Below are 27,050 nucleotides of genomic sequence, written 5' to 3'. Positions count from 1 at the left end.
GGGGGGGAAAAGAAATTTTCTCATGAGTTTTCGACTGGTGTGTGGGACCGGTGCCAACCCAGCATTGTGAGGAAATTGGGGAGCTACAATGGGTAGCATAATCCGGTCATGAAAACTAGCAATGGCTGGGGGTTTGTTGTGCTGACCACATGTCATCCTATATCTGGTTGGATGATCGTTCACCTCTGCTTTAGGCATGTGAATGTGAGGCCAGCAGTCAAGCTAGTCGGCTTTGGCTCTCTGGAGTTGTTACGCCACAGATTTAATTTTTTTAACTGAACATGAGGCATGTGAATGTGAGGCCAGCAGTCAAGCTAGTCGGCTTTGGCTCTCTGGAGTTGTTACGCCACAGATTTAATTTTTTTAACTGAACATGAGGTAATAGGCTTTTTGTGATAGAGAAAAATATGGTATGAAGTTTCAGATGAATACTTTGTAACTGATAAAATGTCATGAATTGGAGTTTTATTTTTATTTTCTGCATATGTTGACAGCAATCTCAAGTGATACTAAAGTTGTTCCTTTCGGATGGAATGCCAGTGTTGGAGGCACTTCTAAAATCCAAGTGTGCAGATGTCATCAGTATGCTGAAGGTACTCCAAGTTACAACACGGTACCTTCATGCTCTTTGTATTAGTACAAAGGTAAATATTCTGTAATTTCAATGGATTTAGTGTTAGTTATTCATTACAGTGAACCTTTGGGTTCCATGAAAGGCATAAAATTTCTGAACTAGTTCAGCAACTGTGAAATTCTCAGGAAGGACTCTGATCCATGGAGTCAGTTAATTAATTAGTTAATGTGCTTTTACTGTTCACTGGCTACAAAATATTTCAGATAAAATCTGTAAAACTCCAATGAGCAATAATTTGTTCTATACATTTCCTCATTATGATCAATAATTCTTCAGAATCCTCTACTGATGTATGCCTCACTTGTATTTTGCATTGAAAATGTGTTTTATTAGATTTACTTCAAGAAATAAGTGTAAATTTATAAATTTGGAACCATGATTGAGACAAGTATCAGTTTGAACATTTATATCCTCTCCCACTTCTAATGAGATTTTATTATAACAAATGATATGTGCAATTTGAGGTTTTTACAGCAGTAAGAATGTTGATGTTGATCTTGTGTGTGGACTTGTATTAAATACTGTTTTGGAGAAACATCCTGTCTTCATCTTGAGGGTCTTTTCATGCCTGCTGTATTTTTTCAGTTTTGTCAGAATGCTATATTTTCTTGTTCTTCAGAGAGAGAAAATGGCGAGATTGACCAATTATGTGCCAGTAGTCCGTAGGACTCTTGAGGCTCTTATCTTTAGAGTCAAAGGTATGCTAGTTGCAAATAACAGTGCTGATGCCTTTTGGATGGGAAACCTCAAGAATAAAACCATCAAAGGAGAAGAAATTCTGACACAAGTAGGTATTTTATTTAAAGTATTTGTACTCTGTCTTTCAAAATATTGTCATTTGGTACAGCCAAGAACAATACAAAAATAATTCATTTTATAGTGCTCAGTTTCATTGTGTCTTAACTCTTTCAAACTAATTTGCTTTGATAAAGTATTTTGTAAGAAGCACTTTCTTTGGAATGTCTTGAAATTATAACTTTGGCTTCTCGGGAGTCAGGAAGTATAAATGGCATCTATTTGGAGAGATAATATTAATAGTGCAATTAAAATTATATTTCTCCGCTTTGTACGAGGGTGAGTCAAATGAAAACCGTAAAACTGAGATAAAAATTCGAAATATCACGCCATTGTCCTATAAGTTGGCAGACATGTTACCAATGCTATAAAGAGTATCCTATAGGTGGTAGTATAATGCAGACAAACATATCGCCATCACAGTGCCAATTTGAAAATGGCTGCTCCACTAGTTACGTGCACGAAAGAAGAACAACGTTCTGTAATTCGTTTTTTGATCAGTGAAGAATATTGAAGAATCATCTTTGACCTGCAGTCAGATCAAAGCGATGTGGACTTTTGACTAGAGGTGTCCTTGACATGACAATGCTTGGCCCCATACTGCCCGTGCAACAGTTGCAACAATCCAAGACTTGCACTTTGAGTGTCTTCCACATCCGCCATACTCACTAGACCTAGCCCCAAGTGATTACCACATGTTTGGGCCACTCAAAGAGGCGATGGGAGGAAAGAAGTTCCGTTCTGACGAAGAGATACAGCAGGCGGTGCATGAGTGGTTGCGCAGACAACCACAAGAATTTTTTTCTAGAGGAATCCATACACTTCGTAAACGCTGGAGGGCCTGTATTGAACGAAATGTAGACTATGTAGAAAAATGATATAGTTGTGTATCGCTTTCACTCAATAAATTAAATTTAAAAAAAAAAAATACGGTTTTCATTTGACTCACCCTCGTATATGCATCTGAATGATGTCACTGTTAAGAATGAGAAGCTGGATCATATAAAATTCAACTTGATAAGTTATAAAGTCAGACTGTCTGTTTCATGTGTGCATAGCCACTGTCTGTAGTGCCTTTAAACTGTGTCCACAGTAAAGTGACTGGCTGTAGCCAAGATGGTCTGAGTCAATCCTTGGAGAGTCTTAGCAATTTCTTTTATGAACACATCCAGAATAATTGTAACCACTCAGTTTCCTAACAGGTTAATCCTGGATGAAAGGGAAGAGCTGTTCATAGTTTGAAGGTGGCTGGATCATATACAGAGATGTGAGAGTGTGTGGAGTCTTATCTCCTAGCTATATGCCTTGGTAGCTTGATTAGACATAGAGATTGTATAGTACCTCCATTATTTAATGTTTGACCTTTCTCTTTTTGTTTGTTTTGGAATATATGCCTTTACTGGTATATGAATTCTGTAACTACTCACATATATTTATAATAATTACATTCAGCACTATTCAAACAGTTGCATCAGTCTTCTTGAGGTGTCTTTATAACTAGAAGTTGCAAAAACGCAACCTTCATTGTATCTGTCTAGCTCTTTGTCTCTTTAACCATCCACATCAAACAACTCAGGGATCATAAAATTTGATATTGGAGTTTACTTCACAATTTTTCATCACATTCCAATTTTAATTAAAATCCAAAAAAATAACGATCACTTTACGTGAGGGCCTCCTTCCATATGTGTGCATGGAAGTGACTGGGAATTCCCCAGGTTACCTGGGAAATTTCCACTTTGAGAATCCCATGCCTGTTGCACAACCATGTAGAGAACCCAACATACTGAAGTGATCAGTCAAACAGGTGCCAGTTACTCTGCCCATGCAAAGGTCAAAGGTCAGATTCTGGAAATTTCCCAGATTGTTTAGCAGTGCATGCTTCCTAACTTGATAATGTTATGCCTTTGGGTGCTGTGCCTTTGCAGGACATGACATCAAGTGAACAATATGACAATAATGAAGAAGAAGAAGAAGAAGAAGGCCTTCTTGAAGATGATTTGAACAGCCAAAAGGACAAAGATGCTAGTGACCATGAAAGCTCTATGAGTGAAGGGTTTTAAACATGCTATACTTTTATCAAGTAAGTCTCATATTTACTAAGGAAGTTATTTATTTTTATTTGTAAGGTTCAAACATAAGGGTAGACACATTAAAAAGTTTCTTTTAGCTTACCACAGCAGTTCAAGAATAAGTATATAATATTTTATAGTTAGGTACATTTGGAAGTCAGTTTATAAATGTTTTGCACCACTAATTTTATGCAGTTTTAATATATAAACCTTATGACAAAGAGAAATTTAATGGTAGATTGACCCAGGTTCATATGACATGCATTTCTGTGTACAAATTTTAAATATTGTTTGCATGTCATACAGATTTTTATTTTTATATTAATTTCGTCTTCAACCTTACAAGACTCATAACACTGTGCAGTCTGTGATATTTTGTTAAAGTAACATGTTAAACCATGTATAATTTCCTTTAAGATAGAATTATAATTGTTATTAGTTTGCAATGCTCATATTCCTGATATAGATACTTCAGTTCTACTACTTGAAAATATTTCCTTCTCTTAACTAGTAAAACTATGTTAACAGCTCTCCAATTGACAGGTATATTTTGCAGATATCCATGTAGGGTTTTGTGGGTCAATAGGCTCCTTCATGGTCCATTCCATAAAATCAACTTCTCCTTGTCTATTAATGAGTATAATACTGTGGGTCCTGGAACAGGATGATTAAAATTATGTATTTTAATTGTGAATGAAGTAATCAATAAAGGAAACTGACATTACAAGGAACATTTTTTCACAACCTCCAATTTGTTTTGCTGATACAAAAAAAATTAGTGACTTACCTGGTACCATATCCATGTTCTGGAATGGTGACAAACACTGAACTTGTTCTTTCCACTACAGAAGGAGTTTTACCAAGCAGTCGTCGTTGTAGTTCAGGATCAGGAAAATGGCTATTTGTAAACAGTATGTAAGAAACACGTTTCAAGCTTGTGTACTGAACATTAGGCAGATACAAGTGTTAACAAGGCTTCTAGCATGGTAACTGAAGAACCTAAATGATCTATTTGATGAATGGTTGCCATTGGCAAACTCCATCATGAAGCTGTTGTGTAAAAACAACAATTCTACATTAAGATTAGCTGCACCTGTGTAGCTTAAAGTTTGTGGGGTTCTTGCATACATGAGTTTGACCTTCCACACTTTTCTCAAGCTCACAACCTATTCTGAGTGATGAAGCAGTGAAACAGCAGTGTCTTTGTGCATTCCAAATAGTCTACAAGTCTGATTATTGGTTGGATGTTTGAAGACATGTACAGTATAAAAATTAATGCCTTTATAAGGTACTGAAATTGAAGAGGCATCATAATCAGAAACAATGAATATTCACACTTAAGCTGTATTTTAGTATTTAGTTTTGATTATACTTCTCACCATCTGTAGGTGAACAACCTTTGGATCAATTGGTGGACTAGGCTTGATGTCAATAATATTCTCTTCCACTTCAGTATATTACACTTGATATGATAGGGTCAAAGTAATTAAGATTAGTTCGGACTTACACGCACAGAGGAAGAATGTAAAAGAATTGACTCATTAGTGGTGCAATGCAAATTGGATGTGACATTAGTGTTCTATCCCTGCTCTGTTTCACAAGTTGTGTAACATGGCCATAATGAGTGTAACATTTTTTATTAATACTCACTTCAACAAACATGGGATGTATGTGAATAAAATATCACAGGGTTAATATGGTTCATCACACATCCTTAAAGGTACTGGCATTGAAGACAAAATCCTGCATCATTGTTTCTAATTCATGAGATTTTTGGTTTGATTCCAGAGAGTCAAGTATAATTATTTAACTAATAATCTGGTATTAGCCCTAACCTCTTGTCCCACTTAAGCAATGATAGCAGCTCTTGAACTAAGATGTCCTTGTCTTTCATTGTCCCATAAGCCTCCACGATTTCCTTAAAATGGGAGGTTCCAGCTGTCACCTTGCGGAATGGATGGCCAAGGATTGAGTTTCCCCATCCTCTTGGTCCTGAGGCAACATTCTCTGCATGGTCTTTACAACCATAAGCATTAGAATACTGCTGCACATTGATTTGCTTCATGCTAAGATAATAGTTAATGAAGTGAGAATGATGGAATTAATTATAATTGATGAATTTGAGATACATTGAATGCTATGTTATGGATAAGTATCAAGTGAAACAACTGGGAATTATGCATAGATCTTTGAGAGTTAGAAGCCTGTATGCTATTTAGTAGTCAAATTGTGTAACTTTGTTGTGTATTATATGAGCCCCAGTTGCTGCTCACAAGAACAGGCACTAAAATTATGTATTCCATGTGTGGCCTAAAAAGAAATTCATCACAAACAGGCAATTTGTGCAGTTGAAGTCCTTGGTGGAATAAGACTATACTGATCACGAGATAATGTGTCAGTTTATTTACATTTAATCTCTGTATTAGCTCTTGCACATGCCCACTTTTTTTTGCCATATCACAGTCCAAGAATAAGCTGATGAAGTTGTTTAACAAATTGTTGAAACAGTTCCCATCGCTCATGCGTGTGTTAACATCCCAGCTATCTAATTCTTCATTTCATCACCCTAATAATATTTTTGTGAAAAATATATAAATTGCAAAGCTCCAGATTATGCAACTTTCTCCATCTTGGGTCCAAATGTTCTCAACACTGTGTTCTTGAATACAGCCTGTCTTCCTTTAAGTAGAGAGACCACATTTCAGAACTGTACAAAACAGATGTTAAAAGTAGTCTTGTATTTTTTAATCTTCCTGTTTTTAGTTTGGAGACAGGAAGACAAAAGACAACTGATAATCATTGCAAAAAATATCTATTTTAATATTAACAACATAATTATTGTGCATTTGATCATTTAATACAAAAGAAATTTATTTTTGGATTAATATTTAATTGTTGAAGTTTTACCTGATATCAATACTGATGAAATTGAAGGGGCTGTGTTTATGCCCATCTTTAGATAGCCTTACAAGGTATTCCTCTTGCATTTCATGCTGTTTGTTGGTTACAAAATTAGGTACAATGAAACCCCTCCCAGTGCTGGAAGATGGATCTTGTGTATTCTCACCCGTCACATTAAGTATCACTCCAATACGTCCATGAGATGAGAGAGCCAACCAGGACCCCCCTTCTTTCCCTGGTTCTAGATCACGACCTATATATTATTAATAAATATTAATAAAACGACCCTGAATATTGTTTAATAAAATATATCTTTTCTATTTCAATTTCTAATGTATGATACTGTCAGAATGCATGTATTGTTTTGTTTAATGTGTTTTTTTATTTTTTTATATCTTAACTGCGTCATGTTTGTGTTTAATCAATATAATAATTCATTCACCGCCCATACACAAACTTAAAATGTTGTTAAAATTTACTTAAAATTACATAAAATTACAACATTTTTTAGAATTACATAAAATTACAACATTTTTTAGAATTAGATCTTGATACATTTCACATGTATCAAGATCTAATTCTAAAAAATGTTGTAATTTTATGTAATTTTAAGTAAATTTTAACAACATTTTAAGTTTGTGTATGGACGGTGAATGAATTATTATATTGTTTAATGTGATAAAGGCATCACAGACATTGAAGTTCATGCAAGTAACTTGTAACAAATTGCTACATTTGCAGATGTGGTGTTGCTGCCTTATTTATGTGTAAAGAATTTTGCAGTTGGTTTTGTTGTTTATTTTTAATTCTGTAAGGACAAGTTCTTATTGTTATGCTCTGTTTGAACAGGTGCAGTACTTCAAAGCCTGCATATAGAAATACATTACAGTCAGCTGGGGAAAGATTCTTCTCTATTGAAATGAACATTCCAGCACAAAACCTTTCACAGACTGTAAGCATATGCAGTTATTTCAGTCTTCATTGTAAACTTGTTCAACCAGTAACTATTTAATTAGGCAATTACTACATGTTGGCATGATTTCAGGTATTTTTCTTTGGTGATGATTTACATGCACATACAATATTAACCATACAAGTAGAAGTACAAATTCTTGTAATGGCTGATTAGAGCAAGTTATTTATCAGAAAATACTACTTAAAATGCTGAAGTGATAAGAATTTGACATCCAATTACATAGTAGTCACAGATGTCAAAAAATTATTATTTACCACTCATGGATTCAGCTCTTATTTTCCAGAACATGTATGGGTCACTCAGCTGATAAAAAATCAACATTTAGACTTTTGCAATTCTTAATGTTGAAGAAATGTCAGCTGCCACTTTTAGGATTAAATAAATAAAGTAATACCCAATATGCATACATCAACACCTTAAATATGCCAACAGTTTTTATTATCATTGAAACTTTTAGTTTACTGAATAATCAGGATGGTAGCTTCATGTATTTTCTGCCAGTCAGCATTGACTGCTTGAACTTCATGTGTACATACATGAGCAAAAGTTTTTGTTGATGGGTTAGACATTTCAACAATATTTTGGTACCTTTTGCACAAGTAAAAGGTCTTAATAATAAGAACAAATTTTTGTATAGCCATGCATGTGATATAAACAAGTGTAATGGCCTTCAGTAGACTAAGGCAATGTATATGAAAAACTGCAACACTAGTATAATGATAAAACATCTAGAATCTGTGGTGAAAGTATTATTCTGCATTCCACATCATGGCTAAAATATATTCTGGTCTCTTGTAAACAGTACCTCCTATCACTGTAGGATCCTCATCCCAAAAATTAGCCTGACGAGTTGGGCGTTGGTAGTATTCATCTCTGTTGGAGGCCAAAATCAGCCTGAACTTATTGGGTGCTGGATTGTTGTCAGTGTGAAGAAATAAGATACACATCACTAATGTAGCCTTGGTACCTAGCACTGAATGGAAAATTACATAAGAATAATTTTATGTCTTACTGATTGACTCTTCAATTACTTGTCACTAATTTATTTGCTAACATATGAGGCATTTGATTCTGATGTACACAAACAAAAATTTTTCTGTGAAAGAAGGATGAAATATAAAGAACTGGAAAAATTGGCTTTAGACATTCCAGCATTTTGTTCAGTCTAAGCCAGAAGTTTATCACTGAATTGATTTTGATAAATATGCATCAGTTTTTGTTGTTGTTGTTGTTGAGAACAGTGATAATTCCTAGTATTTTGCAATATCTTTTAAATAGGTAATGCAACTTGCAATTCTTACAATTTGTCAACATATTCAGTAACAAAATGACAAGAAATTTGAGTTCATTTACAAATTAGTGCAAAGCTGATCACTATTTAACATGTAAAGATTGCTTTCTTGTGGGTTGTAGTGTCGTGTTGTTTGGTAGAAGTGTACCAACATTTCAGAGGTCCTTGCTGCCTCCATCATCATGATAGAGTCGTGGAATTATAACTCAGAAGACAGACATCTTTATACTCACTGTCATGAGAACCTCAGATCCTATTTAAAATCTTTTGTGGTGTGCTGTCTTTCCATAGACACACCAATGTTGTACATTTATTAAGAAGGTGTAGGGTTTTTACAATTTATTGTATTAATTTTTATGCCAAACCAGATGTGTAAATATATGGTTACTAATGATGATTTCATGAAGCCTGAAACACATTTGACAAGTAAAGTAAATAAATAACCAATAATTGTGGCAAAAGTTATTGGTTTATGTAACTTTTGTATATCTGAAGTGTGTTTGTATAAAAGAATGCGAGACATTTTAGACTGTAGCATACCTAGGTAATGATTAGTTGAAAGGACTATATCCTGTACACTTTTCAAAATCTTACATGGCACTTGGGGTCACTCTCAATCACACACACACATACATCAGATTGTTCCAAGAACTTTTACAGAGTGATCTTGTATGTACGGTTGTGGGTTTCAAGAGCACTTGTCATTGTTTATTTTAGGATAAGAGAAGACAATGCCTTCTACAGTGTAATTCGCTGCACATGATGCTTTTGATTTATGACCAATTGTGTGGTTACAGAGCTCTGCATATGTAACTTGCTTTTAACACGTATGATAAAGGTATTTTACAGTTAGATAAATTAGAACATTTACCTACCAGCACAAGGTTTCAAACAACTGTTACAAATACAAGTTATTTTTTTCAACCAGAAGATAACGGATTGAAAAGATATGGTGCAAATAATATTTTACGGAGGTATTTGCTAAGCCAGTTCTTGTTATTATGAACCAAGTAGAAGTGGCTGTTTTAGTGAAATAAGAGTTGACAAAAATGAAACTGAGCCATTGTAAATGTTGCTAGTTTATTTTAACATATATATACGGAATACAGTTTATATAACATCCAACAAAAATATATAATAATGTATTCTGTATGCATGGTCCATGGCAACAGTAAAGTAGACCCTGGTGCTTAATTTAGCATCATACCATGCAGATGAAGGGGTGGTTAGCTTCACATTCTGACTGGTTTTCCTGGAGAAGAAACTCTGATACCTATAAATATTCTGAGTGGACCCTAAAGCCAATCTTGACATTATAGCAAAGAAGAATTTTGTTGAGCCAGGATTCAAACCTCTGTCCACCCAGTGACCTGTTAATAGGACTGATTTGTTCAAAAAAGGGTTAGCAAAACGTTTATAGCCACTTTAGTGATATTTGGGGTACTTTACACAGTTTAAATTGTGCATAGAATTTAGTTGTGTGTTAGTGAGTTAGAACATGAATTATGAGTTATATGTAAAGTGATGTGAAACAGAATGGCATTCAGATGCATGTTGTGTGTAGGACTTGGCAGGAGTTGGATCAGTATACTAATGAAAAAGGTTCCTGTAAAATTGTTTTTCTAGTCAATTTGGTACTATGTTGATGGGATCATTGCCTATCATCATGTACTGCTGCAGAAGTAACTTACAGGTACCATTCTGTTTTGCATCCATTATTGCAGATCAGACAGTTTTTAGCTTTTTGTTCTTTAATGGTATTGGATGGGAGAGAAAGGTGATTTTGAACCTGAAGAAGTCAGTTACATTAATAAATCAATACATTCATATTCTTTTGAGACCAGGTCTGCATTCACTCATTCTTATCAAACTGTGGATTATTTGGTTAAAGGACAGTTTATTGAAAATTCATTGCAATTTGTTTAAAATGTTAATATTGCAAACAGGCCAACATATGACTCCATATTAATTAAATTGTGTAGATTTGTATTTTTATTAATTACATAGTTGAAATGTTTAATTTATGCGGTAACAATTTCTTCATTATACGGAGAGGCTCAATAGTACAAAAACGTAGGCGGGCCGCGCTTTGAAAACCCCTATTTTATTGGTGACAGATGGCAGCACGGTAATTAAGTTTACTAGTAAATGGTTCGTATTATATACCGTCAGATGGCTACATCTGCCCAGAATTAATTATCTATCAATGACTAGTGAAACAATTGACAAAATTTAGCTAAATAGCACAAACTATAGTGCATTCGTCGTATACAGTGACCTTGGCGGAGTAATCTGATAGCAATAACTTGCCTTTCTGGTAAGCCTATGTATAAATATAAATAAAAGTTTGATAAAAAGAGGGCCTGTCCGGGATTTGAACCCGGGACCTCTCGCACCCGAAGCGAGAATCATACCTCTAGACCAACAGGCCTGCAGTTTATTATTATCGTTACTTTTTAACTTACATTTGTAGACTGTGTACTTGTAAACTGAATATAATTGTGTGCAAATCGTTTCTTCCCGACCGGTGGTATGCGTATCATCAAATGTAATGAACTGATAAAGCTTTGTCGCCGTCACCTTTGAACTTGAAGTCACTAACTTACAGAAATCAAGTTATACCACACAACTGAGATAATGAAAAGGAACTAATATGAAAGTAAGTTGGTCTACAATTGCCTTGGCCAGATTCCCAAACATTCTCGACTCGCCTACAGATTTACAATGACTTCTGCTAAACCAGTGACTGAAAGCCTTGAAAAATTATTGGAGAAGAATGTAAAAGGAGATGATCTGGTTGAAATAAAAAGAATTCTTTATGGCAAAGAATTGTCGTGAGTAACAACGTTTTAAAAACGTGTAGAAGCTTTTTTAGCAATACATTTCGTATACTTCATTTTTTATCAGGAGGGTGAGGTTGGGATAGAGTTGGTTACAGCATTTACTTTATAACTATCAAAACATTGCTGTTTTATTAAAGTGGTCAAACGGTTTATTTATAAATAAAATCTTTAATACCAATCTGTCAAAATATTTGTTTTGGACAGGAATCTGGACATTCCCAAAGAAGCTCAGAAACTTGCTGAAGAACATGACTTTGAGATACAAGCATACAAATTTGGAACTATATTTAATGAACAATTACGGACACCAAGGTAATGTTTTAAACAAGTGTAGTTTCTGTACTTAATAATAACAATGAAGAATAACTTTAATTAACAAAGATAATTTTACTTGTGCTTAGAATTGTACGAGTTGGGCTAATCCAGACTCACATTGTACGACCCACCAGTGATCCACTAAAGGAGCAGCGAGAGGCAATCTTTGATCGTATGTCAAAAGTAGTTGATGTTGCTGCATATTGTGGAGTGAACATAATATGTTTCCAGGAGTTGTGGCGTGAGTTTTATTAATCAAGGTTTAATTTTAAATTAAATGTCTGTTGCTGCATTTTCTTGACAGTTTCACTTTTCTAATGTGTTCTTAGACTATTTTACTATCTTTGCAACTATTAGGCATATTTACTTAGATTTTAACTAGATATATCTCAGGTCACACCTTACACTTATATTTAAAATGTAAATAACCTAGTGTTACATTATACAGAAAATACCTGATACCTTTGAATTTTATTGTTATTGTCTAAGCATATCCATACGCCTTCTGCACACGGGAGAAACAGCCCTGGTGTGAATTAGCTGAATCTGTTGAAGATGGACCTACAACACAGTTTGTGCAGAAGGTATGTTTGACATGACTAAATAAGTAACTGCATTGAGCAGTCCTTATTAGGCTAATAGACACTCAGCTAGTTCAGTAATTTCTTTTTACTGTTGCTGATCTGTTGTTTTATGTAAGTAATCTGCCTTCTATTTTACCTAAGTTCATAATTGTAATGAATTGTAACTAATTTTTAATTCCTTCTGTTCAGCTAAGTCGACAGTACAATATGGTTATTGTGTCTTCTATCTTGGAGCGAGCTGAAAGTCTTGAGGATGTACTGTGGAACACTACAGTGGTAGTTTCAAACACTGGCCAAATATTGGGCAAGCATCGTAAGAATCATATCCCTAGAATTGGTGATTTCAATGAGTCTCATTATTATATGGAAGGTGATACTGGACATCCAGTATTTCAGGTTAGTATTGTTGATCTGCTTTTGAACAAGCCACAACATGTTATATAGAAAGTATAATTTAAAATGCAACCCAGCAACATTTACATGCTACTGTACAAACATAAAATCAGAAGCAGGCCCACCCCTGTATAATAGACTCATACCAGTTGTATGCGACCTTAAAACATTTAGGTATTGTGTTTGTTGAATGAAGTATATAACTTGAAATTATGGTATGAAATACTTAAAGACTTTGCTGTTACACTTTCTGAAATGCAGTATGACATGAATTAATATAAATGGAATAAATAAGAGTGAAATTCGCATGTAACATTTCATTGGGAGAATCTATTTAAACACTACACACAGGAAAAGCTAAAATGGGAGACATTTAAAACTTCTGTAATTAGGCTGGAACCACACACATTGAAAACCAAATCAGGACAAATTTAATCTGAACATTAAATGGTGCATGAATGATTTGTATATGTTAAAAATGTTTCATCTTACATCCCCGCTCAACAGACACCCACTAGGATGTAGTTGTTATTGATCTTGTCATCTTTATAGACACAATTTGGTCGAATTGCTATCAACATTTGTTTTGGGCGTCATCATCCTCTGAACTGGCTGATGTTTGGATTGAATGGGGCTGAGATTGTGTTCAACCCATCAGCAACAGTTGCTCCTCTTAGGTGAGATTATGATGATGTGGCTAAACAAACAGGGAAGTATTCAATATGTTTAACCTCAGTGGACCACTGTTAAATTTAATCTATGTAATGTTTTCCTCAGTACAGTGTTCAGGACCATTATTTGCTCTAATAAAGTTGACATTTGGATTTTACACTGTAGATTTATGTCACATGGACCCAAGTTCACAGTTAGTGTATCCAGATAAACATTGACTTTGACCACAATTTATTTTATTTTCTTTTCTGATCTGTTTCAACCTTTAACATATGATGTTTACGTCTGGAATCTGACACTGTTCCACATTGCAGTGCGAAAGGTTAAATACCATACTTCAGTCTGCAACAGAGTATTTCTGTGTCTAATAATAGTAATATCTATGATGCTTTGCCTTGAATCTGGTATAACCCCAAAGAAAATCTGCAATAGTTCTCAGGACTCTGTAAAGACATAGTTCTTAAGCTAATGATCATAATTACTGAAATTATGAGAAAACAGAGTGCAGGTCTTATCTGTTTGTACCAGTCATTATCTTTCTCCACATGGGATAGCAAATGAAAATTAACTTCATAGACTTTACCCCAGAGAAGATTATTTCTAAACAGATTTTTCTTTCATACACTGTTGCTGAGGATTGTGTCAGTAATCTGTGCGTATGTTGGTACTGAAGCCAAAGGCAGTTTAAGATCATTAAAGTCTCCTTTTACTTAACTTTGCCAGCTTTTCTAGTATCTGCAGTTTCTTTTCACATGGTTACTGAATAACTTATTCTGAAATTTCAGGTCATATTTAAGTATAATGTTATTTGTTGTGTCTTAACAGTGAGCCCTTGTGGGGAATTGAGGCACGTAATGCAGCTATTGCAAATGGTTACTTCACTGCTGCGATCAATCGTGTTGGCATTGAAACATTCCCAAATGAATTCTCAACAGGAGATGGATTACCACCTCACCGAGATCTGAAATACTTTTATGGATCCAGTTACATTGCTGCCCCTGACGGAAGTCGCACTCCAGTAAGATACCATTCATTCTGGGGAATCTTTTTTTATTGAATACTGATGAATAAATTGCAAAATATGCACTAGTAAAATGCATTGTCTTGGTTCTTCATAAAAGAACTGTGCTGAAATAATGTGCCATTCTTATGAATATATATTTGCATTGATAAAAAAATTAAAGCTTTTTTATAACACCTCTTTTTTGTATAAAGAATAACAGGTACATGAAGCTTGTACACTACAAGAACCAACTACTGCATCATTAATTAATGTTCTGAAAATGAAACAATGCAACTTCACACATCCCTTCTATTACTTACTGCTGTGGCACTCATGAATTAAACCATACATGATTGGTTCGCTGAAATCAAGATTGGATGGGTGGGACATATTGTACATATGGGGAGATGAAAATGTATATATTATTATAATTTTTGTCAGAAAGCCTGGAGGGAAGAGATCATTTTGGGGGACCTAGGTATTAATGGGAGGATATTAAAATACATCTTCAAAAACAGGGTGTGTGTGTGTGTGTGCATGGATATCATATTCTTCCAAATTTCAGGATGCTGGATATGGGATCCAATAAAGTAATAAGTATTCACTTCCTGTCTGTTATATACCATATGGTAAATGGCTACCTCACCTTTTGCATAATAATGTTACTTCTACTTTCTACAGTCCGTGTGTGGTTTTTCTAGGGTCTCAGTCGAGTCAGGGACGGCCTTCTGGTGGCAGAGTTAGACTTGAATCTGAATCGACAAGTCAGGGATTATACGTGCTTTCAAGTAAGTGTAATTCTTACATCACAATTTATAGTACATAATAAACCTAACATTTTCTTCTGCAACTTTTGAATAGCCCACCATACACAAACATTTTCTCATGCAGAATTTGCATGCTACATGCCAATCCTGCAGTATTAAAATCCCACAGTTCATGAGCATTATTGCCTTCAAACAAGATAGGTCAATCCAGATAGCTAATCTCATAACTTGAGTAACCAAAAGAAAGCATGTGTCTTTGTGGGCAAAAGATGTGCATTTTATCCCAAGCTTGGTGTGGCACCTGGTTATCTTCTCTCACCAAGAACATGACCCCATCTGATATTCTCTACCTACTCTCTACCCAGCCCCCTCCACCTCTGACACCTGCTTGGAGACTTCTTATTGGCGTGGAACCTTCTGTCACTCCTCGTACTTGATTGGCCTATGGTGCCAAGATCCAGAAGATCATCATCACCACGGAAACCTCAAATCTCACACAGTAGAATAAAAATAGATATACTATTACAATTAAGAGTAATCAATGTGTTAGTTTTCAACTCACTTTTACACAAATAATGTTGCATAATAGTTACCCTTCTATTATCTTAAGTAGTTAATATTTTAAAGCACTTGTCTTCCTAATAAGTACTGTAATTGTGTTAAACTGATATGTAATGCAATGCATGTTTCAGATGACACAGCGTTTAGATCTTTATGCAGAATCACTGGCAAAAGCTGCAAAGCCAGATTATAAGCCACAGATCATACGTGACAATTAAAGCTTCATACTCTCATATCAACTGGATCACAACCAAAGACAATGTGCCTCAGGTAATGAAGGTTCAGGAGAGCTGTGAGTATGTGATCAGTTTCTTTATCAATCTGAGCTGAATAAATATTACCAAAATTTCCTAAATGTTTATATGAATTCACTTGCTTTCATTAATTATATACACTTTACTGATTTATATGAGTATCTTGTAATTTCTGGGTTCTTACAGCATTTTTATGTATTTACATATACAAACTATATACTGATGGTAGAGTCCTTTTCATATCTTATATTTGACATGGTTGAAACTGAAATTATACATGTATACAAACGTAATGATTATGGTAAAATGTTCAGACATACAGGATAAAAGATACAACTACTGAACTCATGGGTAAATATATATGACATTTATAATATTTAATTAGTTTATATATGCTAAAACATGTAAAATAAGTACTATCAAATAAGGGCTCTTTAATACACAGTTTGTTACCACAAATAACTATTCTCCTCTCTTGCCTGTTTTACGTGTTTGCTTCACAGGATTTCACTCTCCTTTTAATACAGAAATTAATAAAAATAAATTACATGGAGTCTTGTAATATTTCATATGCTTCACAGTTACAGCCATTTTTTGTCACATAACTGAATGTAATTGATAAGTCCTATTGAGGAACCAGTGTATGAAAGAGAAAAAACTTTAGCCTGAAATCCAGCTACTATGTCAGTGTTTGTATGTGAAGCAAACATATTTTGCAATGTTTAACCTGGCTGGTGTTTCTGGGAAAGAATATATGAAAATGGGGTTCAGTAAGGCATGTGGGTTTTTAAAGGGGACATGTTTATACAAAAATGCATTTTGTCAGCGGTGGAGGGAATTCTGTATTGAGTTGTCATTCTTTTGGTAAAAATATTACTGCCATGTGTGTACAGACCTCAAGCCACTATAGGCTATTTCTGTTTTTCGTACTTGTTCATCATAACTGTACACTGACTCTGTTTCCCACAACCACTAATGTGAATTCTGTGGTCAGTTATCATTACAGTTTCCTTCAGTTTAAAGAATGAAAAATGCCTTGCAGTAGGTGAGAACTTTTAATTCATAAATCATAACTGTCCTCATATTTGAGCATTTAGAACTGCAGCATGAATTACAGTATACAAGTACTGAAAAGGATATCTTCAGGTTTCTTTATATTTAAAATTGCTAAGTGCTGAAGTTTACATCTACAAATCACATAGTTAATAAAGTGTTTTATGAGACTTTTTATCCTTTGATATTTTGCTAACTATGCCAGATAATAAAGTAAAATGGGTATAATTGAAGTTCAAGACACCACATATTAGGTTAGAGTGTACCTAACAACAGATTGTGTTTACTACTTCCAAAGAAAATAGGTGATTAAATCAGTCCCTACCATATGCATAACCAAATATTTTTTAAAAATTCTTACATCTACAACTTCTCTTAAGAAAGGCATTGTTTACATTATACTTCATTTGAAGCTTTTGTAATCATATAGTCATGCAAGCTGACACTATAAAATATACAGATTTACTTATTAAAGACTTTTCCTCTGAATATGCAACTTTGTTATAATTTATGACTAGAAAGTTAAGTTGTAATATCTCCTGGAATTTCTTGTCGTATGCGATATCTTCTAACCACCAACCAGCTCGCAAAGAGAACAAATGCTACTCCCTGTATTCCTGCCAGTAGGAAGAAATAGTAATCTAGATGGCCTTGGAAGTGTTGAGAATCATGTCTAATCCACACAGGACTTAGTGCTGAGATAAGTGTTGTACCAAGTAGAGACCCAACACCTTCCATAGCAGAGAACATTCCCATAGCTACGCCTTGCAGTGGGCGTGGTGCAGCAGAATATGCAAATTCCAGGCCTATGTAAAACACAACAATTAACATTTTAAAATGTGCATTCATGTTTTCAATGACAGTAATAATAAAAAAAAACAGCTATTAGATTGGATTGCAATGTCCCCTTACCCCAAACCAGCTGTGACACCACTGTTCATAAGGTCACATATTGTAAATACCTGTTCATATTCTTGAAGCACTACCACATGCTATGTTAACAAACAAACACGAACTTGGGTGTTAATTTACTTACCAGCAACACCAGCAAATACCTCAGCTGACCCCACCAAACAATACTGAGGTATCTGCCATAGCAGGGAAATATCACTGGCATTATATGTCCAATTGTGAATAACCTGAATGACTCCATATCTGAAAACAATATTGTAAGAATCTCATAACTCACCATAATGGACCTCTGAACAGACATAAATTCTCAGTCTGGAATGATACATTCCACAATGAGAATTTGTTATATTTATATTAATTATTTTTCTATGTCAAAACTGAAACATCTGTATCAAACCAAGTTAGGTTATAAACACCATGACCCAGGTTGAACTTTTCCAAAATATGGTGGAAGACCAATACTGTAAAAGATACAGGATACAATATAAAAACTGAACAGTTGTTCCCAATTTCCCATTGCTGACCACATGTTTAAGAAACATAACCCACTGGTTGGTGAAGGATTGCTGTACTTTGAACATCTAAAGATGAAAGCAGGATTCACATTGGTTTCTACTTCATAAATTACATAAAAGACTAGCAACTTAAGATACATACCCCTCTCTCCACTGTTGAACAGAAAAAAATTCTAGCACTCCAGCTGATACAGCTGCCAGAAGACTAAAACCCATTCCAGTGGCTGTATAAAAGAAATAACAGACAACCCTGAATGAGTGAAATGTTGCAAATTAATGAAATGTACTTGTGATATGGGACTGCATATAGTGTACTGTGTAATTTTAAAGAGGCATCTACAAGAGATAGTATGAGTCGCGGAATTGCCAGGTCACTTTCGTTAACTCCAAGCTATTTTTATTTTGAAAGGGATCAAATCCTACATCAGCTCGCCTTATATGTTTATAAGACAATGACATGATTATTTAACCACATAACAGACCAGAGGTCTGTCATTTTGTAAATGCATAACTTACTTTGCATTTACTCCAGTGTCAATACACATTATTTTCTTTTCTGCAGCAATTCATATGTGTGGTACATGTAGTGTGGTTGTGGGAAAGATGTCAAGGAAACTTCATTGTGTAATGCTAATGAATTAAGTAAAGCTAGATATAATAAGTAAACAAGAAGAAGGTAGTCCTATGAAGCATCTGCCAATTAAAAACTAATTTCCATAATGTACATGTGTAGACACTTAATCTGTGTATAAATAATTTTAATTAAATATGGTGTCTTATAGTGAAAATGCCAGATCTCTGGAAACATCCATTACAAAACATAAGTATGAAATACACATTATGTATATTTTTAGTTTAATAAGGATATGTCTCCAAAATTAATGGAATGTTTTGTAATATCCACAGCATTCTTCCTTTCCATTACCATGGATAACCAAAAGTATGTGGTACATATCATCAAGTTACTGTAACTGTCTGCATTTCTTACTTAGTTTATTAGATTAACCTCTCTTCCCATTATAAGGCACAGTTGAAAATATTTACCAATTCTTGTGAGAAGGGAGACACGGACCCCAATCTTATCAAGAGTCGGATATATAATACCATTCATAAGTGGAATCAGTGCCAGGATGAACACTTGATCAAACAGACTCAGCCATGCTGTGGGCATCTGCATCAAAGTATTGTATTATAATCAGTAATATTCTTGGATTAAGCCTTTCTAAATCTGTTCTGTTTCTACAGGTTGGTGGAACTAAAACCTATTTTTTATAATAAATCACTATAATGATTATATACCTACTATATGAAATTCATGTCTACAATTTCTGTTTACTTTTGTAAAGTTGCTGATGGTTAAGAGAAATGTATAAATTAAACATTGTGTCAGGTATGGCTACAAAATAGAGGTAACACTGCTGTATATGGACAGAATTATATTAGGGTGGGTGAATGTGCAATCCAGTAAAGAAGGGTTGTAATACTATAATGCTCTTAGATCACTTATACAAAGAAAACAGTCCTGGATAAAAAAGGGTTGCATGAGGATGTCGGGTGAAAGCCTGCAAGGAAAATGAAATGATATACTCTGACATATTGAACAGTTGCATGGTCAGCATCAACATTTTGCAATAGCCAGGACGGATGAACACTATGCAGGGTGACTCATCTTAAACCAAGTATGTTGATCTGTTCTGTCACTGCTGCATGTGGACAGCACAACTGGCAGCTAGAGCTGGGGTGAGCTACATATCCTGAAAGACATTCATAATATGTGAAAGACTGCATCATGTCGGGTCCTCCAGTGCCTCTTCCAGGAGCAAAAGTGGCACCATTACGCACTTGCTGTCTTTAACCTAGAATGCAACCAATGAAGAGGGGTAGGGAGGCATTCCTTTACTGTATCTGAGCTATGGATGAAACTTGAGGATGGTCACGCAAGCCCAAACGTAAAAAGGACAACAGAATGAATGGCACCACCTGGATGGAGTCTTACTGCCAGAAGAAATTTTACCAACAACCAATAAACACTGTGCCTATTGTAATGTGTGATGTTCATGTGTGACACTCTGCCAAGCAGTCATGTTGCATGACACTTTGTATGACCCCATGTGGCTGCCAGTATCAAATAACTTCTGGAAAAGTGTCAGTATTAAACCATTGAACATCCAGCATATATCTTTGGAAATGAGTCCTTGTGTATTTGATCTCTTGTGGACATGAAGAAAGAAAAACGGTCTGCTGTGGCAAGTGTGAAGCACATAAAAGATGATAACTGAATGGATGTAATGCCTCATGGATCCAATACAAAATTACTCATATACCACTTACGTTGCCACTATTTTCTCTCCATCCTTTGTGTTATCTGACAGAATCTATAATACTAAAATTAGAGGTCAAACACAGGCAAGAAAGGACAGTTTGATATACATGCCTTATGACTTTTACACTTAATAAATTTACCAATATAACTTTAAAATTTGTAATACCACTTGGTATCATACTGAGCAAGAAACAGAACTTACATTGAAGTTGCTGCCCTTGCCTTCTTGAGGAAAACCAATTTTCAGATGCAATCCCTGTTCCTGGAATCCTGTCTCTATCTGGAAAAGATAATTGAGGTTTGTCAGTTAAAATCAATACTATAAATCTGGTCAAGAGTCATCTCAGAAGTGAAGTCTCTATGGATCCGGTCTGTGATAAAATGTTGTCGAGCTGCAGCTCAAGAGCATGTTTTTGAGTATAGAGCACTGGTAGAGCTGGTATGGAACATGAATGCTGAAAAAAAACTGCCTTGGTTCCACTTTATTCAAGATTTCCACAGACTGAGGCTTATAAGTGTTTATAAAATACAAATGGAACATTGCACATTGGTGTGCATAAATAAAAGACAGGATAAGAAACATAGAGTACTTACCTTGCGCTGGGTAAGTGCTCTTTCCAAAATGTTCATTATATACAATCTCACACACACACACACAAAAATTCTATTCTGTGGAACACTTTATGGGAAAACAGGTATAAGACAGAAAGCATGATATGCACAATACTGTTTATCTTATAAACAAAATGATGTGGACAAATAAAGTTCAAAAATTCCAACTTATTGGAAGTATATAAGAAATATTAGCTGCCTGTATCTACACAACTCAAAAAATAGTTGATTGTAACATACAGATAATTAATTAATGAAATGCAAGAGAAGCCAAAATTTGGTAACAAGAAGATTTAAGGAAACAGCTTTAAAGCTATTGAGCAGATGGAGAGTTTTATTATTTCATGAGCCATATACCTGGAAAAACACAAGCCAGTAAGGAAGAAGGCTGGTGAAGAGTATAAGGATTATTCCCAAACGTTTAACATCCTCCACAGCAGCATCATGGTGGCTGCCCCCATAACGAATCTTGGCATAGTCGAGCCATGATGGGGCCTGTGCAGTGGATACTGGGCTCTGATGACCAGCTGACTGCTGTGAGAGCAGATTATGACGTTCCAACACTGGAGAGCTACATACAGAATGAGTAATTTTATACACCTCCTATACAAAGAAAAATACATGAATTGGTGTTATAACTGTTTGGCAAGTCACCATTATCAAATAGGATCCATAGTGTCCCAAAGTGTATATAATGCTGTACTGATGAAAATCTAAAGTGACATTTGCTTTTGTGCTTACATCATCAATATCCATTATAATCAAGGCCTAAAGGGGATAAAAAAACCCTCAGGATTTACAATAACTGCCCTCCCAAGGTACAGGAAACAAATATTGTAAACTTGAAATTCCTCTGCCTTTTTTCACAAAATTTCTCCACACACCATCATGCCCTCAATATGTATCAATATGTCTCATATTATCTGGTAATTGTAATCAGTGACATCACAAATATTACTATTTCCATGTGACTTACTCAGCAACTGCTTGTTAGTTTCAAAACACCAAACTGCCTGTCTTCTCACATATCATAACTCTACTATGGAATTCTATATGTAGAATCCTTCTAATATTAATACACCAAACACTTTTACATTGTATATTGTAACCTTGTTAAAAAGGTTCTTGCAGACATGTCTGAAGCAACTTATTGACAGCAGGCAAATAAGTAATTTAGTTTCTGCAATATGATGTTCTCATGGCAGTGAAGAAGTCTGTTGTGGGTTGTAACATCATGTGCTCCTGTAAGTGGCCATCATCATTCTGAAGGAATGTACTACCTCCATCTATAATCTTTAGTAAGGAAGTTGAGTACAACATACTCCACTGAAACTTTGGTAACCAGCTACAAGACATCACAGTGTCACAACCCAGAAGTCTACAAGAAACAAATAATTTACTGAACTGATTACCTTTGTATACTACCTTGCCCTGGCTGACAACAGCAACCACCAATGGCATCACGCAAAATGCACAGTATGGACCTCAGAACAGAACCAGCTGGCCGATGAACTAAGTAATAGGGGCGTCCAAGAGAGAAAAGTATCAGAGCCATCAATAAACAGCCACCTGTTCCAGCAAATGCTCTCAGGAATCCATCTGTCATGTCCAGTGCTACATAAGACAGTGCTCCTACACCCAACAGACTTCCAGTGTTGACACACCAGTAGTACCAGTTAAAGAACTTGCGGAGAGAGTCAGCTCCACCGTACTTCACCTAAGACGAAACATTAGAATTTGTAGAACCTTACACCAAATTAAATTCAGAATCTTGGTATGCATATCCCCCCTCCCCAAAGTCTAGTCCAATTGCAATCCAGAATTTTTTTTATTCTATGGAAGCTTTTGGTCTACAGATAAGGAGCTATACTTCTCTACTGAGAGTGGCATATTTTTCTGCTTGTCTTTTCAGTCTCATGTCTTTTTTGGACTCTAAATTCTGTCTGTGTTGGAAATAGCAGGTGCCTACCATGGTTTGAGTCCATAACTAACTATATGTAGAAATCTTCAATATATTCCAGTTACTGAAATAATATCTGAATTCAAGCACCCACAAAACTGTTCAATCACTCATTCAAAAGCTAATATTGCCCTTATGTCTGGGAAAAAAATAAAGATGACTGTCTTCTGGGATGTTACACCATGTAGTCTGGTAGAAGTTTAGTACTAATATCTGAGGGCAATAAGTAAGCTGCATGCAATTAATTCATTCACTGTCAGACTTACAAAAGTTGCAAAATTATGCTACAAAGTTAACCTTGCAATCATAATGTAAAAGTAAAGTAAAGTTTGTCCCACTATATGCCATGTAGGCGTTTGGGGTGAGTGGAGGTATAGCTCCTCTCTTCCTTGACCTCGGCACTAGATGGGGGTGAGTGGTCAGCATCACGCCCTGGCCGGCTTTACCCCCGGTACCCATTGTAGAGGAGGCTGGGTGGGCCCCAGAGCCGGTCTGGACACAGAGGCTAGAGGAAAAATCCTCTGCCCCCGTCGGGGATTGAACCCCGGTCGTCCAGCCTGTAGCTAGTCACTATACTGACAGCTATCCCGGCTCATGCAAGTGTTAATATGTAACAAGGTTGTAAGACTTCTGTTTACTATTATAGAAGTATACATTAGATCCTGATGAGCAAACAGTCATGCAGCAGTAAAGGCAAAAGAATAGCTTTTGAATGGAGTCTCTGTGCTAAGATGTTTTCCTTCCCTTGGCATCTGCAGTATAGATGCCATCTTTTGCAGAACCCCTGAACATGTAACAACATACAATTTAATACCGAATGAGAGTACACATCACAGTGCTTCATAATAATGAGGTGTGTAGTTAATTTCTGACTACGAACAAGTCATCCTAACTAACACAATTTTTGTTTTCTGGAATCCTAGATAAATACAGGACATTACTTTAAAAATGGTCACAGACATTACTTCTCATATCACCTTACTGACTCAGAGTTCCAAATCATTGTACCATTTGAACTGTATCACTCCTGCAGTTGATACAGTATCATTATATAATTAGATAAAAAACAATGAACGAAAATAAACATAAAATTGCCAAGGAACTGTAATTATAATGCATATGATAAACTGAAATGTCACATTTTACATACATGCAGTTAAATAAGAAAGAAATTTCTTTGTAATAAAGAACATGGGAGTGAAAATCATTAACGTCATCTAATGGTCAAGAGATAGCCACGGTGGTCTAGCAGTTAGAGAGCTGGCCTTGTAATCCTGGGGTCTCGGGTTCGATTCCCGAATTTATAACTTGTGCAAGACCATGGTCTAGGCAACATGGGGTTTCCCTCTGGGGGCTTCCCCGGTGTCTCCGTGGCATCCCAACAATTACTCCATTCACACACAGAAGAAGGCAATGGCAAACCACTTCTGGATCATCTGCCAAGAACATATATGAACAGGTCCCAGTCCGAGAAAAGGATGGAAGGATCCTGTTCATATGGACAGAACACTAAATAAAAAAAAAAATGGTCAAGGACTTTTGGCCACTTGTTTGGCATGTTCTGACCTTATTCATTCACAACTCTTTGAAGGTCATCCTTGGTGTATTAATCCATATCATTTATAATTTACTAAACAGTTTTGAAGTCTGTCTCTTTGCATTCTTTCAATATGTTGAATCCAATTGGTTTTATATTTCCCCTTATTTTTTTAAATTTAATTTTATCATCCACTAAAGAAATTTCTCCAGAAACAAGAATCTTTAATAGTTTTACCTGCTCAGCTCCAAATGATGGTATATTAGCACGCACAGTTCCTGCAGCAATGCCCACACAAATTAAGATGCCATATGTCTCAGGTACACATGATGGCAATATAGGGCTCCGATGACAGAGAACACCACTAGCCATGACTGACAGCAAAGTGAATCCAATTACATAAAGAGAGAGACCAATAACAAGAGCCCAGTATCTACCTACCTGTAAATAAATATGTGTAAAGTAAAGAAAAATAATAAAATATTATAAATATGAAAATACATTACTTTCTGACTAAGCGTATCTTTAAAACTCAAAATTGTATAGTCTCATTGGTCTAAATTTTCAGTTATTGCAGACATTGAGCCTCACATCAAACTTACTGTTTACTCATTTAATCAGTTAAGCATCAGAGAGACATAAAACCTATTTTTCACACAGAAACCAATATTTTCTTTGTATTTTATATATAATTCAAGCTTATTATAAAAATTACATCCTGGTGCAGTGTGTGAATTCATGGCAGTTAATGCTTGTACAGCCACTATTCATAATTGTCAACATTTTTTGTTTTTCCTTACATAAAAACTGTACAGCAATAAATCCAAGAACTTGTGTTAATATACTGGAAATTAAACTTGAAAGAATGAAGTGAAGATCTGCAAATACGTGTTTACTGAAAGATGTTTTCATTGTTTATGAGAATTATGTTATTCAATTATACATACCAATCCATCGGCAAGCCATCCTCCTCCTAGAGCTGAAAAGTGTGCTACCCCTACAAGGATAAGCACTGCTGTCATAGACCCACGAGGTGACCATCCTCCCAGACTCAAAAAAAGGAAAAGGTTGGCTACTAATGCATAAAATGCAAGGCGTTCCAATGTAAGGGTCACTAATACCAAACCACCTGCAATTGCACTCCGTCGAGGATCCCATGGTGCTGGCCGTTGCAAAAGTGGTGTAGACTCAGTTTCCATTGGGTACTGCACACACAAAAATAAGAACTATTAGCAGACCACAGGACATATAGTCTTAAAACTTTGCAAGTAAGCCATATTGGTATTAACAATAAGTAATTTTTAGGAAGTAGGTAATAATTCTGCAGGAAGTCCATCTTTCCTTTTTACATTGGATTATCCCAATAAAAAAGGTCAGCCATTTGTCAATCGATGTCTGTCCGGATTTCTAATGCATAATCAGAATGTCTATGGCAGGAGGCAGTCAAGACGTACTTTAAAGTAATATCTCAAAATGTGTGGAGGGACTGACGAAAACCATGGGAAAACCTGCCAGTGTTCAAGCCGTGATCCGAACCCCTACAGGCAATTCATGTCCTATGATCTTACTTTGCCAACTTGAAACTTGGTTATCCAATATTTCCAAATGTAAGATACGACACGTCTGTTTATTTTTTCCAACATTTAAACCCATTGTACTCACTTATCGAAACCGATAACAAACTGTAGTCATGTTCACTTTTTTAACCCCGAAGATGCTCCCACATTACTATAGAAAACGTAGAACTTTACCAAATTAAACCTCACCTACAATTTAGGAAGGGCGCTTAAAAGGAATCATACTTTCTACCACACAACGGCTACAGATCCCACAAAATACCAAAAATCCATGAATAAACGCATGGAACTGACAAATAGCCTTAGGCAATATTTCACGCAGCGAATAAGTCGTTTGTCATATCAAAATACTAAATGTAGCCAACCGTCACACAGTGGAACCAAAATTGAATTTAGGAGCCAATGGTTGCTATCGCGGGTTGTTGCTGAATTGTTATATGTTTACAGTGTATTTATTGGTTTCATATGCTTTTTAATAATGCTGTGAGTAGCTCAGACGA

At 35.5% G+C, this 27,050-nt stretch overlaps 4 protein-coding genes and 1 non-coding gene across 15 annotated transcripts in view; 2 read left to right on the top strand and 3 right to left on the bottom strand.

The window, feature by feature from the left end:
* The window catches only part of Fancd2 (Fanconi anemia complementation group D2), a 29,661-nt gene extending 21,544 nt beyond the window's left edge, over nt 1-8,117 (top strand). For all 6 annotated transcript variants that reach the window (XM_022077697.2, XM_022077696.2, XM_087356628.1 and 3 more), the window contains exons 23-26: nt 495-644; nt 1,254-1,421; nt 3,358-3,512; nt 7,252-8,117. In XM_022077697.2, coding sequence (XP_021933389.1) covers nt 495-644; nt 1,254-1,421; nt 3,358-3,492 — 453 coding nt within the window. In that variant the 3' untranslated portion in view covers nt 3,493-3,512; nt 7,252-8,117. The remainder of the gene's footprint in view (nt 1-494; nt 645-1,253; nt 1,422-3,357; nt 3,513-7,251) is intronic.
* Tango2 (transport and golgi organization 2) lies at nt 3,525-9,044 on the bottom strand. Its single transcript, XM_022077705.2, has 6 exons — nt 8,903-9,044; nt 8,184-8,351; nt 6,409-6,655; nt 5,337-5,567; nt 4,289-4,399; nt 3,525-4,155 (listed from the first exon to the last, which is right to left on the bottom strand). Coding segments are annotated over exons 1-6 (891 nt in total). The 5' UTR covers nt 8,904-9,044; the 3' UTR covers nt 3,525-4,022.
* A 1,984-nt stretch (nt 9,045-11,028) lies between these two features.
* TRNAP-CGG (transfer RNA proline (anticodon CGG)) lies at nt 11,029-11,100 on the bottom strand. The gene has a single exon. It is a non-coding gene; the product is annotated as a tRNA-Pro (tRNA).
* Nucleotides 11,101-11,335: 235 nt separating this feature from the next.
* On the top strand, nt 11,336-24,643 carry LOC110836487 (beta-ureidopropionase). Of its 3 annotated transcripts, XR_015537290.1 has the most exons (10): nt 11,336-11,503; nt 11,717-11,824; nt 11,914-12,068; nt 12,317-12,411; nt 12,601-12,807; nt 13,357-13,481; nt 14,302-14,494; nt 15,181-15,273; nt 15,939-16,077; nt 22,608-24,643. XR_015537290.1 is itself a non-coding variant. In XM_087356638.1 (9 exons), exons 1-9 carry the CDS (start codon nt 11,394-11,396, stop codon nt 16,023-16,025), a joined length of 1,173 nt encoding a protein of 390 aa, XP_087212764.1. In that variant the 5' UTR covers nt 11,336-11,393; the 3' UTR covers nt 16,026-19,423. The 3 variants fall into 3 exon arrangements, 2 of the variants coding, with proteins under 2 accessions (XP_087212764.1, XP_021933396.1); XM_087356638.1 differs by lacking the exon at nt 22,608-24,643 and having other exon boundaries at nt 15,939-19,423; XM_022077704.2 differs by lacking the exon at nt 22,608-24,643 and having other exon boundaries at nt 11,337-11,503; nt 15,181-15,267; nt 15,939-19,423.
* Nucleotides 16,293-26,918, bottom strand: LOC110836485 (solute carrier family 15 member 4). Of its 4 annotated transcripts, none has more exons than XM_022077700.2 (10): nt 26,636-26,918; nt 25,921-26,178; nt 25,211-25,414; nt 22,889-23,193; nt 21,834-22,047; nt 21,067-21,144; nt 19,586-19,712; nt 18,684-18,765; nt 18,151-18,269; nt 16,293-17,920 (listed from the first exon to the last, which is right to left on the bottom strand). In XM_022077700.2, exons 2-10 carry the CDS (start codon nt 26,170-26,172, stop codon nt 17,637-17,639), a joined length of 1,665 nt encoding a protein of 554 aa, XP_021933392.1. In that variant the 5' UTR covers nt 26,173-26,178; nt 26,636-26,918; the 3' UTR covers nt 16,293-17,636. The 4 variants fall into 4 exon arrangements, with proteins under 4 accessions (XP_021933392.1, XP_021933391.1, XP_087212761.1 ...); XM_022077699.2 differs by having other exon boundaries at nt 26,740-26,918; XM_087356635.1 differs by lacking the exon at nt 26,636-26,918 and adding an exon at nt 26,542-26,565.
* Nucleotides 26,919-27,050: the final 132 nt, after the last annotated feature.

Source organism: Zootermopsis nevadensis, unplaced genomic scaffold (genome assembly GCF_977971745.1).
Source record: "Zootermopsis nevadensis isolate Lab colony 2312 unplaced genomic scaffold, Znev_1.0 Znev_ptg000027l, whole genome shotgun sequence".
In the NCBI taxonomy this organism is placed as follows: Eukaryota; Metazoa; Arthropoda; class Insecta; order Blattodea; family Termopsidae; genus Zootermopsis; species Zootermopsis nevadensis.
The sequence above is the reverse complement of the archived record's forward strand: the minus strand, read 5'-3'. Positions and strand labels throughout refer to the sequence as shown.

Coding starts and splice junctions, on each gene's coding strand:
- LOC110836485 (XM_022077700.2), bottom strand. CDS start 26,172: ATGGAAACTGAGTCTACACCACTTTTGCAACGGCCAGCACCATGGGAT. Junction 22,048..22,888: donor GGGCAAGGTAGTATACAAAG/GTAATCAGTTCA, acceptor TTCTGTATGTAG/CTCTCCAGTGTTGGAACGTC. Junction 19,713..21,066: donor GCAAGGGCAGCAACTTCAAT/GTAAGTTCTGTT, acceptor ACTTTGATGCAG/ATGCCCACAGCATGGCTGAG.
- LOC110836487 (XM_087356638.1), top strand. CDS start 11,394: ATGACTTCTGCTAAACCAGTGACTGAAAGCCTTGAAAAATTATTGGAG. Junction 12,412..12,600: donor CAACACAGTTTGTGCAGAAG/GTATGTTTGACA, acceptor CCTTCTGTTCAG/CTAAGTCGACAGTACAATAT. Junction 15,274..15,938: donor ATACGTGCTTTCAAGTAAGT/GTAATTCTTACA, acceptor TGCATGTTTCAG/ATGACACAGCGTTTAGATCT.
- Tango2 (XM_022077705.2), bottom strand. Junction 5,568..6,408: donor TTCATCAGTATTGATATCAG/GTAAAACTTCAA, acceptor CTATTATCTTAG/CATGAAGCAAATCAATGTGC. Junction 4,400..5,336: donor TTGCTTAAGTGGGACAAGAG/GTTAGGGCTAAT, acceptor GTTTACAAATAG/CCATTTTCCTGATCCTGAAC.